Source organism: Cinclus cinclus, chromosome 6 (genome assembly GCF_963662255.1).
Source record: "Cinclus cinclus chromosome 6, bCinCin1.1, whole genome shotgun sequence".
Taxonomy (NCBI): domain Eukaryota; kingdom Metazoa; phylum Chordata; class Aves; order Passeriformes; family Cinclidae; genus Cinclus; species Cinclus cinclus.
This window is the reverse complement of record NC_085051.1, coordinates 11,636,156-11,653,789: the sequence shown is the minus strand read 5'-3', so window position 1 is coordinate 11,653,789 and position 17,634 is coordinate 11,636,156. Positions and strand designations below refer to the sequence as shown.

At 40.6% G+C, this 17,634-nt stretch overlaps 3 protein-coding genes across 3 annotated transcripts; 1 reads left to right on the top strand and 2 right to left on the bottom strand.

Moving 5' to 3' along the window:
• Positions 1 to 267: 267 nt before the first annotated feature.
• On the bottom strand, positions 268 to 10,377 carry C6H11orf16 (chromosome 6 C11orf16 homolog). Its single transcript, XM_062494440.1, has 7 exons — positions 10,205 to 10,377; positions 9,261 to 9,411; positions 8,171 to 8,399; positions 6,744 to 7,409; positions 6,117 to 6,301; positions 4,284 to 4,475; positions 268 to 431 (listed from the first exon to the last, which is right to left on the bottom strand). Exons 1-7 carry the CDS (start codon positions 10,369 to 10,371, stop codon positions 426 to 428), a joined length of 1,596 nt encoding a protein of 531 aa, XP_062350424.1. The 5' UTR covers positions 10,372 to 10,377; the 3' UTR covers positions 268 to 425.
• Positions 1,047 to 3,239, top strand: AKIP1 (A-kinase interacting protein 1). The gene is made up of 4 exons (XM_062494441.1): positions 1,047 to 1,064; positions 1,578 to 1,688; positions 1,998 to 2,048; positions 2,789 to 3,239. The coding sequence occupies exons 1-4, from the start codon at positions 1,062 to 1,064 to the stop codon at positions 2,927 to 2,929; spliced, it is 306 nt and encodes a 101-aa protein (XP_062350425.1). The 5' UTR covers positions 1,047 to 1,061; the 3' UTR covers positions 2,930 to 3,239.
• A 2,524-nt stretch (positions 10,378 to 12,901) lies between the features above and the next one.
• ASCL3 (achaete-scute family bHLH transcription factor 3) lies at positions 12,902 to 17,595 on the bottom strand. Its single transcript, XM_062494256.1, has 4 exons — positions 16,951 to 17,595; positions 16,735 to 16,849; positions 15,790 to 15,862; positions 12,902 to 13,787 (listed from the first exon to the last, which is right to left on the bottom strand). Exon 4 carries the CDS (start codon positions 13,780 to 13,782, stop codon positions 13,255 to 13,257), a length of 528 nt encoding a protein of 175 aa, XP_062350240.1. The 5' UTR covers positions 13,783 to 13,787; positions 15,790 to 15,862; positions 16,735 to 16,849; positions 16,951 to 17,595; the 3' UTR covers positions 12,902 to 13,254.
• Between the last annotated feature and the right edge of the window lie 39 nt (positions 17,596 to 17,634).

Below are 17,634 nucleotides of genomic sequence, written 5' to 3'. Positions count from 1 at the left end.
GCCCAGCTACTGCACTGAGCTCTCTGAGAATTCCACTGCAGTTTGTGCCCTTCCAGATCTGTTATCCTAACACAGCAGGGAGCTCACTGCCTGCAGGGCTAATGCAGAGCCTAAGTCTGCAATTAAATTACAGAAAACACCAAGTGATTAGCTCTTAAGCAGCTCCTTTATAATTTCAAAGCACTACTTACACAGTAGCCAGTTAATCCTAAAATAACTGGGGCAGGATAGTTTTACACAAGATGAAACAAAGTGTAAGGAACTTGGCAGTGCTAAGTTTACAGTTGGACTCTATGATCCTAAAGGTGTTTTCCAGCCTAAATTATTCTTTGGGCCTATCTTGTGCCCTGTTAAGAGTATTAAAACTGGAACAGGCAGGGGATGACTTCCACATATATGCATCAGCCAAGACAGTACTGCTTCAGTCACTTCTGTAGAGAAGAAGAGTCATAAAAGGGGGGAACTGTCAGACCCTTAAGTTACAAAAGTTTACAAAGTGCAAATAAAAATCCACAGCTGAACACAACCATTTCGGCACTTGAATGCAAACAATTAAACTTGTAGTTTAAGATGAGATGTTTGGGGTTATTCTGGGATCAAAATTTACCCATCTCTCACCAAAAGTTTGATTTAATTTCTTTGCCCTGTGCCATCATGTAAAAGAGATGCTCTGTGAAGCATTATGCACCAGGTCAGAACATTTGATATATTTTGTAGCTTCACAAAAACTGCAATACAAGCAACCAGAACTGTTGATTTATGCATAAACTCAAGGAATGAAATACAGCAATAGATTTGGAAATAACAACTGCTATTTGCCTTATTTTTGTTACATTTAGTCTTGACAGTCAAGGCCAAGAAAAACACCAGTGAAATAAGACAGTTTTTTGGTCCCTGTGATCAAAAAGGCAACTTTGAGAGGAGTTCTGTGGTGACAACAGATGGCAGCAGAGCTGTATTCAAGAGTTTAATTTGCACTGGGGAAGATGCCAGTACATCTGCAGTGGAACCAGAAGGTGGCTGCTGTGTGCTAAAATACACTTCTCAAAACTGCTGTGAAAATGGTACCAGCCTTAAAGACACTTCAGCTTCTTTACTGACTCATTTTCAGTATCAACTTATTCTGCTTTTAGAGCACTGCTGCTGCACATACTCTGCAGAGCCCATCTTCACTGACTGGGTTGCAGAGCATCTGGCTTGCATACATGTCCTCTTAAGGACCCATAAACTGTGCCTTCTTCCACAAGGGCTTTTCTTGACCAGGCTGATCAGGCAGGGATTTCCAGAGTATTCCTTCTGACATTTTCATTAATTCAGTTCTGAGATGTCAGAGTCTCTGCCCTACATATTGTATCAGGAAACAGGCATGTAAAATCAGGCCTGTCTGATAGAGTCCTGTAGCAGAAGGTGGCCTTTGGATATACAGGCATTGTTTTCACCCTCACAGAGAACAAACCAGCCAATTAGTACACAGCATCTGTATCTGTATAGCTCTACATTCAACAGTAAATCTGCTGTAGCTGCAAGTATGGTTTGATACCTCCCACGTGATATTTTCTGTTTCTGTTGCTGTCCAGAACTACTATGGTGCTATGGCAGTCAACAAGTGCAAAGAGAATGAAATCAAGCACTTTTGCAAATACCACGGCAAGTCAGTAGAAAGAAAGATGGACTCTACAGAAGAAGAGGTAAGTGGGTACTTCTGGCTTTGATGAAAGGTTATTCCTTCCCTTGCTGTGGGGCATTTGTTATCCACCCGATGTCTGTGACACTCACACTCATGTATGAAGGTTGACCTTATGGACATAAAAACACCTGGGCAGATCCAAGCCTGTGCTGGGCTGGGGAAAGGCAGAGTCATTTGTGGTACCAGTCAGTGTCCTATCTGTTCTTTAGTGGAGGGGAAAATTACATGCACCTAAAGCATCCCCTCTCTTGTCCTGGATTTGCCTTGCATACTGGATCATTAGAAAATAATTATCCTTTTTTTTTTCCAGAGGACTGAAGGTTCCATAGAACACAGCCAACCTCAAACTTGCCAGCGAAGTGTAAGTGTATAGAATACTTTGGTTTTAACTGGAGGTATTCGCTAGCATCTCTTTTATCACTTTGAATCAAGCTGGTTAAAAATTGTGACATATCTGGAGACCTTGATGGCATAGAAGATTAACTAATGGTGCATTCACAATCATAATATATGTGACTATGTATCCTAATGTGTGTGCCTATAATATAGGCAGTCAAATGGGCATTCAGAGACTTGCACAATTAGTTAGAAACCAGATTGTGGCATTCTTGCACTTGGCCCTCCCCCAGACTCTCTGAAGACTCCTGTTCCTCAAGAAGTAAACTACTTTTATTTTTCAAAGCCTAACACCTCAGCAAATCAATTTCAGGAACTTTGAAGCCACAAAAGATAAGAAACACTGAATGTGTACCACAGTATAAATTACTGAGAGCACCCTTGGCATAGGGAATGGGAATTCCCATTTTTGTGTTCAGAACTGTATAGGTTGCTAAATATCAGTTTTGTAAGTAGTAAATTACAGCACAGTGATTACTTCCACCGATTGAAACATTAGCTGAAATACTTTGAGTATGGCACTTGCTGATTTTTGTACTGACATAAACATTCTACAGTTTTGATTGCACTGCCTTCTGCATATTTAAAAAAATCTTAGTACATTTATATAGCAGCTGAAATGGAATTTTTTTACCCAAACACATTTTTTTTGGGGAAATCTAAGATAACTAACCAACAACTTAGCTTTCTTTTTTTTCCTTAAAGCCCAGAAGACCTCTCAAAGATTTCTACATTGAAGTTTCTCCTGGCACCTATTCTGTCACAGCAATCTCAGAAGACATAGCACAAACCCACGTAGTAGATGTCAATGCAGGACAAAGTGTTGATTTAACTTTTGTTTTGTGATATTTTTTGTTTCCTGGCAATAGCAGGAATAAAACCTGAGGCTCTTTTTCATGCATGTAATGAACCATAAATATCTTTTCCTTGTTAGCACTTTAATAGTAGCTTCCTCTTTGGGACTCCATTTTTATGGCCTGTATATTTGTTTTCTACTTAATGCAATTATAAGCAGCCCACTTTGTACACTGATTTTTATAAATATTTGTACATTGTGTGCCTTTTAAATCCAATTATGTGACTATGTAATTCCAGATTCTCCTGCTCTAAACAATTAAAGATACAATAAGTGAAATAAAATACATGATCAAGCCTTTGTGATGACAACTTCTTTTGTGTTATCTTCAGAGAGAACCTCCATGTCACAGTGTCGGCCAGAGAGAGCATGATCCATGTGATATGAATATAGGTGTACATTAGCTTCTGTGGGCTGGCAGTGATTTTAAAGGAGCTGGCTCACAAGCCACTCTCTTATGTGTACTTTTGCTAGTCTGGTGAAGAAATGAAATGCAAATGAAATTCACTACCTAGAACCCCAACTCAGAAATGCTGAAATATGTGTCAGGTGTTCAGTCTAGGCTGTCCCTGCAGATCACGCTAAACCCCTTTTCTGTGGGGTACCCTAAATTATCTAATTTACTGCTGAGCAACTGCACACTGCATCTTACAGCCAAGTTCATATGCTTTAAGCATGAGCAGTCCCACTAACAAAACTCTGGATGCTTAACTTTCCCAAAGGACCAGACTCCACATTTAGAATTTGTGATGTGATCTATATAGATCTGTCATCTTTTTGTAGTTGATAGTATTAAGGTTTCCATTCATTTTCATCAGAATAAAAAAATCAGTGGCATGAATGCTAATCATTTTGTTGTTTGTATCTACAGTAGCAGGTCCTTTAGCCTCTGGCTACTTTTGCTTGTGCTTTAATCCTGAAAAAAATTCTTTCAGCTGTCATCTTGTATTGTTTCTCCATTCCTCCTGACTTTCTACAAACAGAAACTGCTTTGCTGCATTTCTGTGGCTTACTCCAGAGAACAGTAGACAAGTGGAAGTTTTATTGGACTCTTGCTGTGCATCTGTTCAGGCTTTTAGTGCTCATACTAGTTCATCTGATCTCTCCAGAAGTGTAAAGTCAAGTCCAAATAGTTAGGAATTTATTGTAGCTATGTACATATGTGTTCCATATGTAACTATGGAATAAAGAATGAGGATGCTCAAGTTTGATGTGGGTGAAAGCAGAGTTTCTCACATATTAAAATTATATAGTCATCCATAAAGATATTCTACTGAGACAGTACCTAAATCAGAACTTGATTTGTTTAAAAAATGTAACACTGATATAGTAGAAGCAGTTTACCTGAAATTTCAGCCCCTGAACTTGATCAGTTGTATATGCACTGAATTCTGGTTGATCATGTCTCTCTCTGCTTTGTTGCAAGTGAGCTCTGACAGGGTCTATAACATCAGGTTTGTCATCTCCATCACAACTCTGTTTATCATTTGATGCTGCTTTATATCTTTGTTTTTCTGATGCTGCAAAGCCTTCTTCCTGGAGGACAGAAAACAAATCCCTCAGAACTCTGATCTATAAAAAGCATCACTGTCTTTGATAACTGCTGCTTTGCAAGCTGTACCTCTGCCTCACATAACTTTAATAATGGTCTATTTTCTGTGCTAGTACAAACTTTACTGCTGAAACACACAGTTGGACAGCAAGACCAAAGGATTTTCAGAAGCTGTTAGGCTTTGACTAAAAACTTTTCTACTTCAGAACCCAGGAGGATTTTGTAGACTGCGGTGAGGGGACATCAGCCCCCCAGAGAGTACCTCTGGGAAGCCTGTCCTCTAACTCCACTTGTTTCCTGCAAAACATTTCTTATGCAGCCTGTATCATGTGATAAAACTGCTTCAGAGTAGCAATGGATCTTCTGGGTTTAAAATCACCAAGGGCTATTCTACAGGAACTAAATTCTCCCCTGTGTTACCACACTGCATCCACTACTGTGATTCATGCTGCTGCTTTGGGGCTGGAATGAAACAAGTCTGTTTTCTTAATAATTTTACCAAAAGGCAACTCATGTCACTTCTTTGCACAGCTCTGATACTGCTAACATAGAGCATGCCTGCCTGGAGCTCCATACTGGCATGAAAATTCCTAGGAAATCAATTACAAAGGTGTGTAGTTATGTAACTATGATTATGTAATCAATGAAGTAGAATAGAAATGGAAGGTAGGAACCATACAGTTGATAAGTTGGCATCTGCTTAAAATGAATGAGTACAATTGTGAGAATACAAGATGTATTCCTGTTATAGTCTCTGTTCACAAAGACATTATTAATGGATTCATCTCTAAACATGCAAGTTCAGAACATTTCAAGTTTTACTTTGCAGTCAGATCACAGCAGCAAGAGTATGAAGGTACAGAGAAGTTAATATTTGATTTTATGTATATAATTTATTAATTGTACCCTGATGCTCTTGTGCAGAGCACTGTTTCTGTTGATCCTGACATTCTCTTTCATCTTCCCCTTCTTCCTGTAAGTTGTTTTCCTCCTCATTTCTGTTTGTTTTTTAGAATTCATGTTCTGATTTTTTTTTAACTTTTCCTAAAGCATGAGGGAAACCAGGTCTAAAAACCAAGGTAGTGGTGGTGTTCCTAGCTGTGACACAGTTTGCTTACTCTGTATCCCCCAGCTTCACAGCAGGAACCTGCTGTTTAAACTGGTTGCCTCTAGTGCAGAAGAGAAGAAACACAGCAAAGACTGTTTACCAAAGAATCTCCTTTTATCTCTCAGAGGCAGAGATTGTTACTATCACAATTTGATTGGCAGAGCTCAGCACCTTTCCGTGGATTTAACACAGGACTTCATTGGGTAGATGTCAATGGGCATTTGACAGGTTTCTGAACTGTAAATCTGCATTACTGAATGCTCACATGGCTACTGACAATTGTTTCCATATTACCAAATAGCTTCAGCCCTTCCTTAAAGCTTGGGGATTTTTGTTTTGTTTTCATTAGTGGAGAACTTTCCTACCTATTACAAAACTGGTGGATGGCCTTAGGAAGCAGTAAAGTTACAGACAAAGTCTTTTTCTTGCCAGGTTTCAAGACATTTACAAGAATACTTTTTCCATTCAAACAAACCTCCTGCTTACATAACTACAGCATTAATACAGATTACCTTACCCTAAATGATGGCTTGAAATCTTGATCTCTTCGGATTTCTTTCAGTGTGAGTTGCCCTCTGGGAGTCTGCCTGATGTTTTCAAACATTGCACTCTGAGTTGGGGCCACACTGGACACGTCCCCAGTGGAGATGGCTTTGGGTTCTGACTGGCCCTTTGTACATGTGCTGCTACAAATTCCAGGTCCTGGGAATCAGCAAAATTGTATCTAAGAGTGAAACCAGAACTGAAATGGAAAAACATTCAGTTCAGAAGACAGAAAAATGCACTGTAAGCCAGAAAGGAATTTTTTCAGATTCTTCTGAATGGATGAGCAATGAAGGTTAACGAAGATGTTAACATCATAAAAGGCAAAGAAAAATGACAGGAAACAGAGAGGAATAGCTGTACTTCCAAATGAAATTAATTGTTCTGGTACTTTTCCATGGGATAAGTGGCCAAAAGAAGAGCCAGATGAGGCAGCAGAAACACTGGGGAGAGGGAAGAATTGTATCAGAGTCTGATATGCAAATTTACAATATTAATATCAATAACCTGCAGGCAAATTGATTGCCCTGCCCCTGCCCAGAAGACTTTCAGCTTTGTTCCCTCTGACATCTGCTTTCCTTATGGGGTTGTTTGAAGGTACCTGAATTACTGGAAAGGGACTTGTGGTGGCTTCTTTCCCAGTATTTCCCCTCAGGTCTTGCAGAATTCTTCAGCCTGGGCTTTTCAAGACAATTGGAGCCTGCGTTAACAGCACTGTCCCCCACAGTACTCTTAGTGGGGGACGGCTTCACGTCCCACTCTGAACCAGAAGAGGGAGAGGATGCTGCCACAGCAGCAGCTTCTGCTTGTTCTGTGCCTCTCAGTTCCAGAAGGCCTGGAGAGAGCTCGCTGCTGGACTCTGCCTCTTCAGCTTTGTCCTGAAAGACCAGAGGCCTGGAAAGAAGAGGCCACCAGGCACCAGCACAGGGACGGCAGCAGCAGATGCACCTTCCCCAGGCTGATGACCAGTAGATAGCACCAGCACAGCAGTGGTGGAAATGTGGCCAGCAGGGAGAGCAGAGCAAGCAGTACTTGGCAAGGCTACATCCTGCACAAACAGGAATCAGGGCTGGCTTAGGACTGCAGGGAAAAATAAAAGAGTTAGTGTCCTGGCTTGGTCTGGGCTTCACCCTGCTGGTGAAGGGCATGTGGATCATCTCCACAATCCTCTCCCACAGGCTAGGAGGGATCCACAGAGCCACACCATGGGGGAGCTTCACTTGCTTGTCATTCCAGAACTGGACCATAATTTCTTCATCTTCCGAGGCTGTTAAGAAAAAAAAAAGTAAGCAGCCTTAAGCAGCTGGCCTGGATGGGCAGCGCACACAGAGAGATCAGGCTTTGCAGCTTTCTGCACCTTCTACTCCTGTCAAGAGGCAGGATCAACTGTTGCCCCTCTCTAACACCTCATCACAGTGTCACAAAGGTGAGTGGGCAGCCTGGGCACCATCACTAAAACAACAGTAGCAACAACAGCCTGGCAGCATCTTTCCTCCCAGTTTGTCGTCAGATGAACAAGAAAATGATGACAGTCATGTTTGTTGTTGCTGCCAAAGTTAGCAGTACTGCTCTGAGAACAGTATTTGGTAAGTCAGTGGAGTTTGACTGCCAGGCACAGGAAAAAATGAATGAGCTGTTGAAATCTCCTACGTCTGGGTGACAAAATCAGCCCCAGATGTACCATTTGGTACAAATGTGAGCATTTAAGCTTAGATGAATGCTTCCTGGAAGTTGTCTCACTTGTATCTGTCATGAAAAGGCCACAGTCCTGCACATGGCAGATACAGCCGTGTCCCAGCTACACCCATGGACACAGATAATGACATTTTTATGGGTCACAACTTCCTTAGGGTCACACTGGTGAGGTTACACACAGATCCATCAGCTCCTGCAAGCTTGGAGCAACACTAAGCTGTAGTCTGTGCCCTGTTACTTCTCTGGCAGCAGCACCCTGACAAGAGTTTATCCTGACAGCCTCACTGGTGTGCCAGAGGAACAATAAGAGGAAGAGAGCAGCACTTTTCTTACCTCGTAAGGGATCCCTTGTCTCAATGCCTCTGAGGACAGTTCCTGGGCCATACCTGGCCCTATCTGGCTCCCAGGGTGCCAGCACTCTGTCTCCAGGGAGCAAGGAGTGCTTCATCCCATTCACATATTCCAGGATGTCATCCTTTGCTGTTTTTTGTACACACACTGGATGCCTTCCACGTGACACAAGTGGTTTGGCAAACTCTACCAGGAACATGCCTCTTTCACTCTGTTATCAGGAAAAAAAAATACAGTTCCACTGAAAAACAGCCCATAATGTGCCAGGTAATGCAACTTTTACTAGGAGGCCATCCTGTGCCTATAGGTAAAACAAGCCTGAACAGCAGCTAGTGTGTGGTGTCAGTTCAGCATTGAGACAGCCCAAAAAACCTTCATGAGGCTCACCTGAAATCAAGATAAGTGAAGCATATGTTCAGATTCACTGCCACTAGGACCTCTATTTTTTTCCCCAAGAGAAAAAGCTGTAGACAAGTCTATTTCACAAACCATGCTGTATGTGCAAGGGAGCAAGGGACATTGAAGCCATTCAGACCTGTTCTTCAGTCATGTCCACTTCCTTCCTCATTACATACAACACCAGCTCTGCTTCTTGGGGGGGCTGTTGGGAGTTTATACTTTCTTTTATATTAAGGCCTGTCAAGAGGCTTTCAACAATGAGATGAGGTACTTCCCCGTTCTTGAGAAAGAACAGGCTCTTTTTTGTGTCAGGTTTGAAGTCCTAACAAACCAAAGAATTAAAGCTTTCACTAACCTTTCTGGAAAGACCCTGAGCCATTGGTCTGTGGCTGGACATGTGTACATAAAACACAAACCCTTTTCCTGTGCTGTTGATGGTTCTGTGTCTACACACAACAGCAGCCCCTACACTGCTGGCAGCAACACTTGGGCTGGCTGAGCCTGGCTCAGTGCCCACAGCAGCACAAGGCTGCTCAAGCACCTGCTGTCCTGGTGATCTGTTCTCTAATCTCATCAGCTGAACCAAAAACTGCTACACTGGACTCAGGTGGTGTGTGACAACTGCTCCTATATGAAGACATCCCCCAGCTACCACACAGCAACCATCACTAACCTCTATCTCCTCTTTTACTGTACCACGGTAATAAAATCCATCTTGTTCCCCTCTAGCCAGCACAGGCACATTGCTGTCTGTGCCCCCTGACTCCCCCCGTCGCTTCCATGGTGGGCCAGGGAAGGGAAGGCAGTGGCTGATCCACTGGCACCTGGAGAAGAAAAGAAATTGGGTCAGCCCTGAAAGTAGATTCTGTAGGTCATGAAAAAAAAAAAAAAAATCTTGTAAGATTTAAGAACTGGAACACTCCACCTCATTTTGTAGCACTCCCACAGGCCAAATACTGTGGGAAGAAACAGAAAACTTGCTTGTGCTGGGATAATTCCTTGATCTTGGGAAAAACACATCAGTGCCTGCCTTTACTCAGCTTTCTTTGCTTTGGGGTTTGCAGGAAATAAGCCAGGAGCATGCTGGAATCCTGGGCCAGCATGACTTGCACCACCCCCTTTGCTGTTTACCTGGCAAGACAATGCAACCCTCTGGATCAGGAGAAAAGATCCATCTGCAGCACAGAGCACAGTATAGGTGCACTCCAGAGTGCTGGAGCTGATAGTTTACCCTGCAGCATCAGGGAACAGCAAAGCAGAGAAGTAAACAACAAAGCTGCTGGTTGATGACAGGTTCTATAATAATAATCCCCTGTCAAAAGGCATTAGAAACATTTCATGGAAGATGACTGCTAATGCAAGATGCTTTTATTTATCCAAATAATATTAAAGGAATGTTTCTTTGATAGGAGGCTTACTCAGGCTTTGCTCTTCATAATCTCCAGGGTAGCAAATAACTTCAGTTAATACATCTAAAAAACTGCCAGTGCAGGGGTGGGAAAGCTCAAACAACGTTCTAGCTGCTAATTTGTTAATCTGACACACCAGCCTGGTTTATCCTATCAGATATCATGGAAAAAAAACAAATCCCAGACTTAAACAGGAACTTGATTTTACCTCTGGGGGGTGAGGGGCTCAGCGATCCAGGCAGGATACACAACAAAAGAGCTCCTGCAGCAGGGGTTAACTGCGGATATGACAGCAGAACGTGAAAACTTGTCCAAAGCTGGCCTCACACTGCAATACCTGTGACCCCTGGGCAGGGACCCTTCCAAACGAGCCATACTTGGAAAAGCTGCTGCCTGCAGGACTCAGTTGTGATCTGTTGGAAGAAAAGTGAAAATGTATTGGCATTTTTAACACAAGCAAGTGCTGTCCAGCGTACCTGAAGAACCCAGTAATTTTGATTATTTATTTTTGTTTAAAAACACTGAAGTCAAAATACTAAGACTGGCACTAGGCCAGATGAGCTCACATCACTGACTTCACTGATCTTTACTCACACAAATCCTAAACTAGAAAAAGGGCAGCAACACCCAAGGAAACTATAAATGCTGTGAAAATCTCCAGGAAAATAATAACTTTCAACTCCCTCCAACATTCGTTTCCCTCTGTAACATCCATCTCTCTTTTCTTATTCCTACATTCTTCCTTTAAAGCTTTCTTGTACAGACCCAGCCAAACCTTCCCTGTTTTACAAGCTGAGACAGAAATTACAGCTAAAGTTGACAGGCTGAGGAAATGTGACAGGTTTTAAACTTGATGTTAGATTACATTTCCCTGTTATTTATTTACAGTGATGTATTAAGAGGAAATATTTTGATCTTTCAGCTGTCCTGTCATGTTTTATTAACAGTAGGATTATGGCTTGCAACGAGAAAGAATGAGATGCTCAGATGTGACAAGTGATAACTATTCAGAGGCTGTCACAGTAAGATCAATGATGTGATGCTATCTCTGGTAATTTCAAAAGATGTAGACAAGCTTCTATTATTTTTTTTTCTTTTTAAATATTGCTCAGAAACACTGAGGATAAAATTTGCATGGAAATTCAACAACCTATAAAATTTAAGTGCCTAATTTATTTTACAAAATGCAGTTTAAGCACTCATGTTTAGATGATATTTTGTCTCTTATCTAAGAAATATGACCTGGAAATCTATTTTATGGAGACTCCCAGATAGATACATAATTTCAGAAAACTAGCACACCAAACCCAGCCAGAAGAGTGGATTAACTGCTGCAAAGTTCATATTTAAGTCAAAAAATCAGCATGATATATCCACTTATTTCATGACTGCACAAACTCCTGCTATGTATCCAAACAAGATGGAATCAGTAATACTTTGCAAAGAAAGGCAATTATCAATTCTACATTAAAGCATATTTTAACACCATTCAGCTCAGAGTAGGGACCCCTGTTTCTACACAAAACAGTGAACTGACAAAAGGCAATTATGCTGCTTTTTCTGGATAACTCCAAGTACTTTGGCACAGCAATATTTTAGACTCACCCACCAGCTATTGGTAACAATACACCCAGTCAATTTGGATTTAGTCTGAATGCTGAAATCTCACCCTTTTTCCTGTTGGACACAGGCAGCCTTTGGCTGCCAGTGTTTCTCAGTTGCTATGGAGGTTGCCACAGGCTGTTAGTCCCAGGATTGGACATCCTGACCCTACTGGTTAAAACCCAGCAGAACGTGACTTCAGAGAAGACTTCATTTGACTGGCACACATTTGCTTAATTTTCAACTCCCCAGGGATCTACTACACTGCAGGACTGCAGGGGTACGAAAGGCATTTTAAGAGAGCTCTGTGTCCTCTAGGCTTCTGCCTATGATTGCAGAGCAAAAAAACAGCATCAAAGTCACAGTTCAGACTCAGGAAAATTAAAAAAAAAAAGCTTACCACCACAGGGTGTGACAAATAAATAGGTTTGAAATGTGCACAGAAAAGGTGAAGCCAAGACAAATCAAGGTCAAATCCCTTCACAACTTTCTTCTTTCACAGTAAGGGAAAAAAATAAATGAATTCTACCCTTCTCTTACAAAGTGCCTATCAAAAATGTCGTATTATAATGCAGAAGTCTACCTGTTAATCTCTGCTGAGATCCCTAATTTTCATATCCCCCTTAAAATAAAGACAAAGGGTTGACATGTGTTGCTTTTGTTTGGTAGGGGTTTTTTTGTCATTTTCTTGGGGGGAGGAGGAGCTTGGAATACTTAACTGCCTTGTTTTAGGCATTTTAATTAACTGCTTCAACATCTTCACACATTCTATTTTATAACATTTAACTGAAACAATCAGCAGTAAATAAGAACAGACTGGGAGGCTGAGGATGACCACTCCAGATTTGACCATTACCAGTCAAAGCCCCAAAAAATTTCTATTGCAGGATTATTTTTACACCCATGGCCAAAACCTTGCCAACCTTCTTTATACTATGTATTATGTAAGCAGTCCTAGTAATTTCTAAGGGCACTGACATCTGTACAAGAATCCAATTTTCAACAGAAATTATGCACTGTTAAAAGTTTTCAACGTGATTAAAATATTCACTAATTAGAAAATGATGGAACACCACTCACAAAACTTTATGCTCTTCCTATTTTCAGTAGCTGTTCTTTAGAGAGCTCCTACCCTGCTCCATTTCTCTCCATTTCAAACTGAATTATCCTTTCTTTTGGCAACTAACAACATTCCTTGGAACCTTTAAACAGGCATTTTAAAATAAACACTGACAATTAGACTGAATATTTTAAGAAAGTGTGTGTGTGAATAAACCAAAAACATTACAGAAAATGAGAAGAATCTCAGTCACGGAAGTAGAAAGATTTTATTTTAAAGCGTGCAGGTTGTGATGATACATACAGTTACTTCACACATATATAGGTGTTACATTTTTAGCTTGGTGACAAATTTAGAAATGTGTTCTGATTTTCATGAATTAACTTAGGTCATTCAGCCGAGATTTTCCCAGTTGTCTCTCTCATAACCAAGTGTAGTTACTATCTGCAACGTTAAAGCTCTTGTGTGGGCTAACGCTGACGTGTGCCACGATCTGCTCCTAAGAAGTGCCAGGAACACACACGTCATTAACACAGTGGCTACTACATTCCCAGACAGGACACCTTGGGCTGGCTTTGGAACATTTCAGATAGTCTTCAAGAACTGGATTTGTTAGTGGCTCTAGGTGCTTGGTTTGGCTCTGTGACACCTTTCCCTGCCACCACAGAGTCAGTGCACAGCACAGACTGCAGGTACCTAATGTATTTTATAGCGGCACGGAGGGTCTCCACTTTGCTGAGCCGTTTCTCCAAGTATTCCTTGGGCAGGTGGTGCCTCAGCTTGGCGTAGCCTTCATTGACACACTTAACACGCTGCCTTTCCCTCTCATTCCTCTTCCTGATGAAAGCTGACCCATAGGAGTACTCACTTTTGTGGAGACTGGAATGGGGCATTTGGTATGGAAAGGGGCAGGGATCACTGTAGAAGGTTTCCGTGATGAGATGCTCTGACATGAAAGGAAGGAATGACAAATCTTCAGACAAAGAGACCTGGTTTGGTGTTTCTGGGTACACGTGAAACGTGACCAGTGAGTCTGCACAGAAAGGCCTTGCCAGCTGTAAGTGCTGAGCAGCCTCAGCACAGATGAGGTTACAGTAGCTTTTGCCATCCATCAGGTTCTGCATTTAGCCTGGAAACACATAATTACAGAACACTTTCAACAAGTCACACTGAACAGTATAAAAAAACTCACCTGGACTTACCAATACTTGGCCTTGCTGACATTTTCCAGAAGAGATTTTTTAAATGCATTTGTGGCACTCCAGAATTATGTTGGAAGATCAGGTAGAACAAGACAACATCCCATTTTCAAAGTACAAGAAAGTGCAAATCAGCCACACTGATTAAATTAATGCACAACAGATATTAATATAAAGCCACTAAAGTTTCCTAAAGGCAAGAGCAAGCACTCTCCTTTCACCTCAGCTTTAGAAATTAAGAGACTTTATGTAGATGTATTCCATATAGGTCTAGCTTGTCTAGCTTGCTCCAAATCCACCAAAACTTACATGTCTACAAACAACAAATAAAGCAGGCCAATATCTGAGGCATTCTCCCCACCCCTTTCCCCTCCCTGAAAAAAACTAAATCTACAATTCCAGTAAAAGACCCCCTATTCATACCAAAGAGCCTTCAAAGACAAATTATTTTTCTCTATTCACTTGATGTTGCATTCAATACATCATCTTAACAAAATGGAAAACTTGTGCAGAGAATGGATCTCAATCTTAATTCCACATCTATCAAGTATTACATCCCCTTATGCAGAGATTTACAAGAAGTTTAGAGAGATGAGAGAATTTCTACTACACCTAGCATCTCCTTGGGTCCCTCACATTCCTTCTCCACTCACCTGCAAATTAAACACAGACATGAAATACTAAAACCAATCCTACTGCTAGAGGGTTATGAAATAAACAATTTATTAAAGGAAAAACCCATGTCCTAGTAATACAAAGAAGGGATGGCACACAGTTCTTGGAGCCCTGCTGGAAACCTGTAAGTCAGATTTGGCCTTCCCTCATACTCTCTCTTCAGAGCAGCATTACAGGAGGTGTAACTACTCAAATCACCCTGATACGTTTAATACAAAGATACTCTTGCAGTGGTTTATAAGAAGCTGCATTATAGTGCCTTCCCAATATCATGATCCAAACAGCTAAACATTAGCCTAATTGCTGAGAATGTAATGACTGTTACCTAACAGCTTCTTTAAATACATTGAAATAACCAGTTAATTTTTAAAGAAATACTGTGAGCCACCCTCACAGATTGCAACCAATACCTGCCTACACAGAATTGATCCAAAAATGCTCTTAACATCCACTTGTACATCCATATATTGCTGTCTAAAGCACTTAGGTTCTATTGCATCCTCTAAAATGGAAACCATACCTGAATATTAAACTAGGTTACCAGGAACTGCTCGATTGCATACTCACAGAAATCTGACAAAGCTTCAAATGTTCCAATCACAGTTCCATAACACAAATCCTTCACAAGGATATGGGGATAATGTAATGTTTTCTAATTACTTCATACCTGCCGCATTTATACAGAGAGTATTTACTTGCTATGGACCTGTTCTCACAACATATTCTATGAAAATGCAGTTGTCTCTTTTTCTAATGCACGTAGATTTCACAACAGAAATCCTGTAAATGAAGAATTCATTTATAGCTGTTAGGCATGAGTGGGAGTTCCATGCATCTTAAACAGGTACTTCTGCAGGTAGGCTAAAAGCATGAACACACATCCATTTCACATTAATATGCATGCAAAAAATTCAGAGGTGAACATACACTCCTCATAAAATGAAAATAGTAGACAGCCAACTTTCTCTTTTCTTCTTATAAAAGTTGGGTTATTGCCTAAAAACTTCCTGCTGCTAACAAGCTAAAAACACTGAGGAAGAAAAGTCTGCTACATAGAAAAAAAGAAATTATGGCACAAAATCACTCTATAGCAAGAAACCAAAACCAACAGGACCCCTCAAGAAGAGATACTTGCAGTATCTGACACTTCTGCTGTGTAACAATGTTATATAAAACAGCTACCTGCTGCCTCAACACCTGCACAAAGTGCAAAATGCAAGTGTTAGGAACATTTTCCTGTTAAGACTAGAGACTCACCAATCTTCAGATGAAAGTAAAATCCAGGGAAACAAGACGTGCTGTCTTAAGAGTGATGAATACCTGAAAATATCTGAATGATATTAAAAAAAGCATAAGTTAATGTTCCATTTTTCTTACACCTTATTAAATAAGAGATCACGTTAAATAGGATTCATTGAAAAGCTACGAAAACAGTTAGTAAATGGCTGGTAGAAGTGATTTACAAGAACAATGACATTCAGTGAAGATCTGTGGCTAGATAGAGCAACATGCAAGTCTCTTACCTGAATTATGCAGCTTGTTCCACTGAGTCAATGACTGCTGCAATTTATAGTCAATTGACAACATGCAAAGTAGCTTACAGTTAGATCTGCTCATTTCTGGTTGGGCTTTTCCACCCACACCACAGCTATGATGGCAACAAAACTTGGCATTAAGGGCTAGAAATTTTGAAACTGCTATTGAACACAACCAAAAATACCTGAAAAAGTAATCAAGAACGTGGTTTGTACACTTCCTGTTTGCCTTCTGTTGCAGACTACTACAGTATAGTAATGAAAAGAAAATGCAGTATTTTCATGTATTGGTATTTTGTACTCTTAATGCCTAAATGTAACAATTGGCTAGAATTTAGGTAAATATCCACCATCAAGGCATAAGCAAACTAATTTCCACAGCTTCATTTTAAACACAGAAAAACAGCATTAATTTTAAAATTTTGTGATGGATTTCTCTCCACTACAGGTGAGGACACATAGTCAGCTTAATAACTTCAAATTTAATCATTATACCTGTAATTTAGGGGAATTCTTTTCACGTTCCGTGTAATATCATATAAAAGGTGAATATATAGGAAGAGATTTGAAAACAGTGAGCCAACAGTAGAAACACAAGTTTTGCTTAAAAAGAGAAACAGTATGGAATCTATGATGCAATGTATACATGTACATAGATGCTACATACCCCAGTATGTAGCTCTCCAACTGTACAGGTGCAAGAAAATAGGACACCTATCTTCAAAATTCCCACATCTTACAGGATTGACACTTCAGACTATCTCATGGTTTGGCCCTTTTACCTATCAAAGTATAACCACACAAAAAAAAAATCCACCAGTTGAGCTTCAAACTGTAAGACACTATGATCAGAAACACTTTTACTAGAAAAAGATGTACATACATTCAGTCCTGCTTCTTGTGACTGTCATCCATCAAGGAAAGCTTCACCTTCTGTTGCCACTGTGTGGGTCACAGTGCTATATCCAACACCCCCCTTCCCACATCAGGGTCAGGTCTCCTAGGAAAGGCAGCCACAATGTAGAACAACTCCCAGGACTGGCAGATAGGGAGATATTCAGCAATCAAGGCATGTATTCCACAAACAAGTTGCATGCTTTTTCTTTAGTGGACCCTAAGTACATCAGTGTCAAAACCAGTAACCAAACAGCACCAACTGAACAACTTCCCACTCATCAGGGCGATGTTGAACACACAAACTAAACCCAAGCTTGAATTCTTCGTGCAATTCTTTTTTTTTTTTTTTAATTTAAAGCAAGAATCCTGTGAATCAAACAATTCACACCCGCTTTAAATGACTCCATGTTAACTCAGTTTTGGATGTCTACAAGACTGACATGAAAATGAGGCTCTGTACCTGTCTATTCCCCAGGTATGGACTAAGCAAGCTAAAACTGCTCTCAGAAACAGAATATTCTTCCGTGTACCACCTCCTTCCACAGCAAAACTGAAAATAGTCACAATAATGCAACTACATATGCACAGTTATGTCTGAGTCATGGATTAAAACCTTCTTTCAATTAACAATTTGATGAGCCTTTATGTTATCACTGAACAAGTGCATATT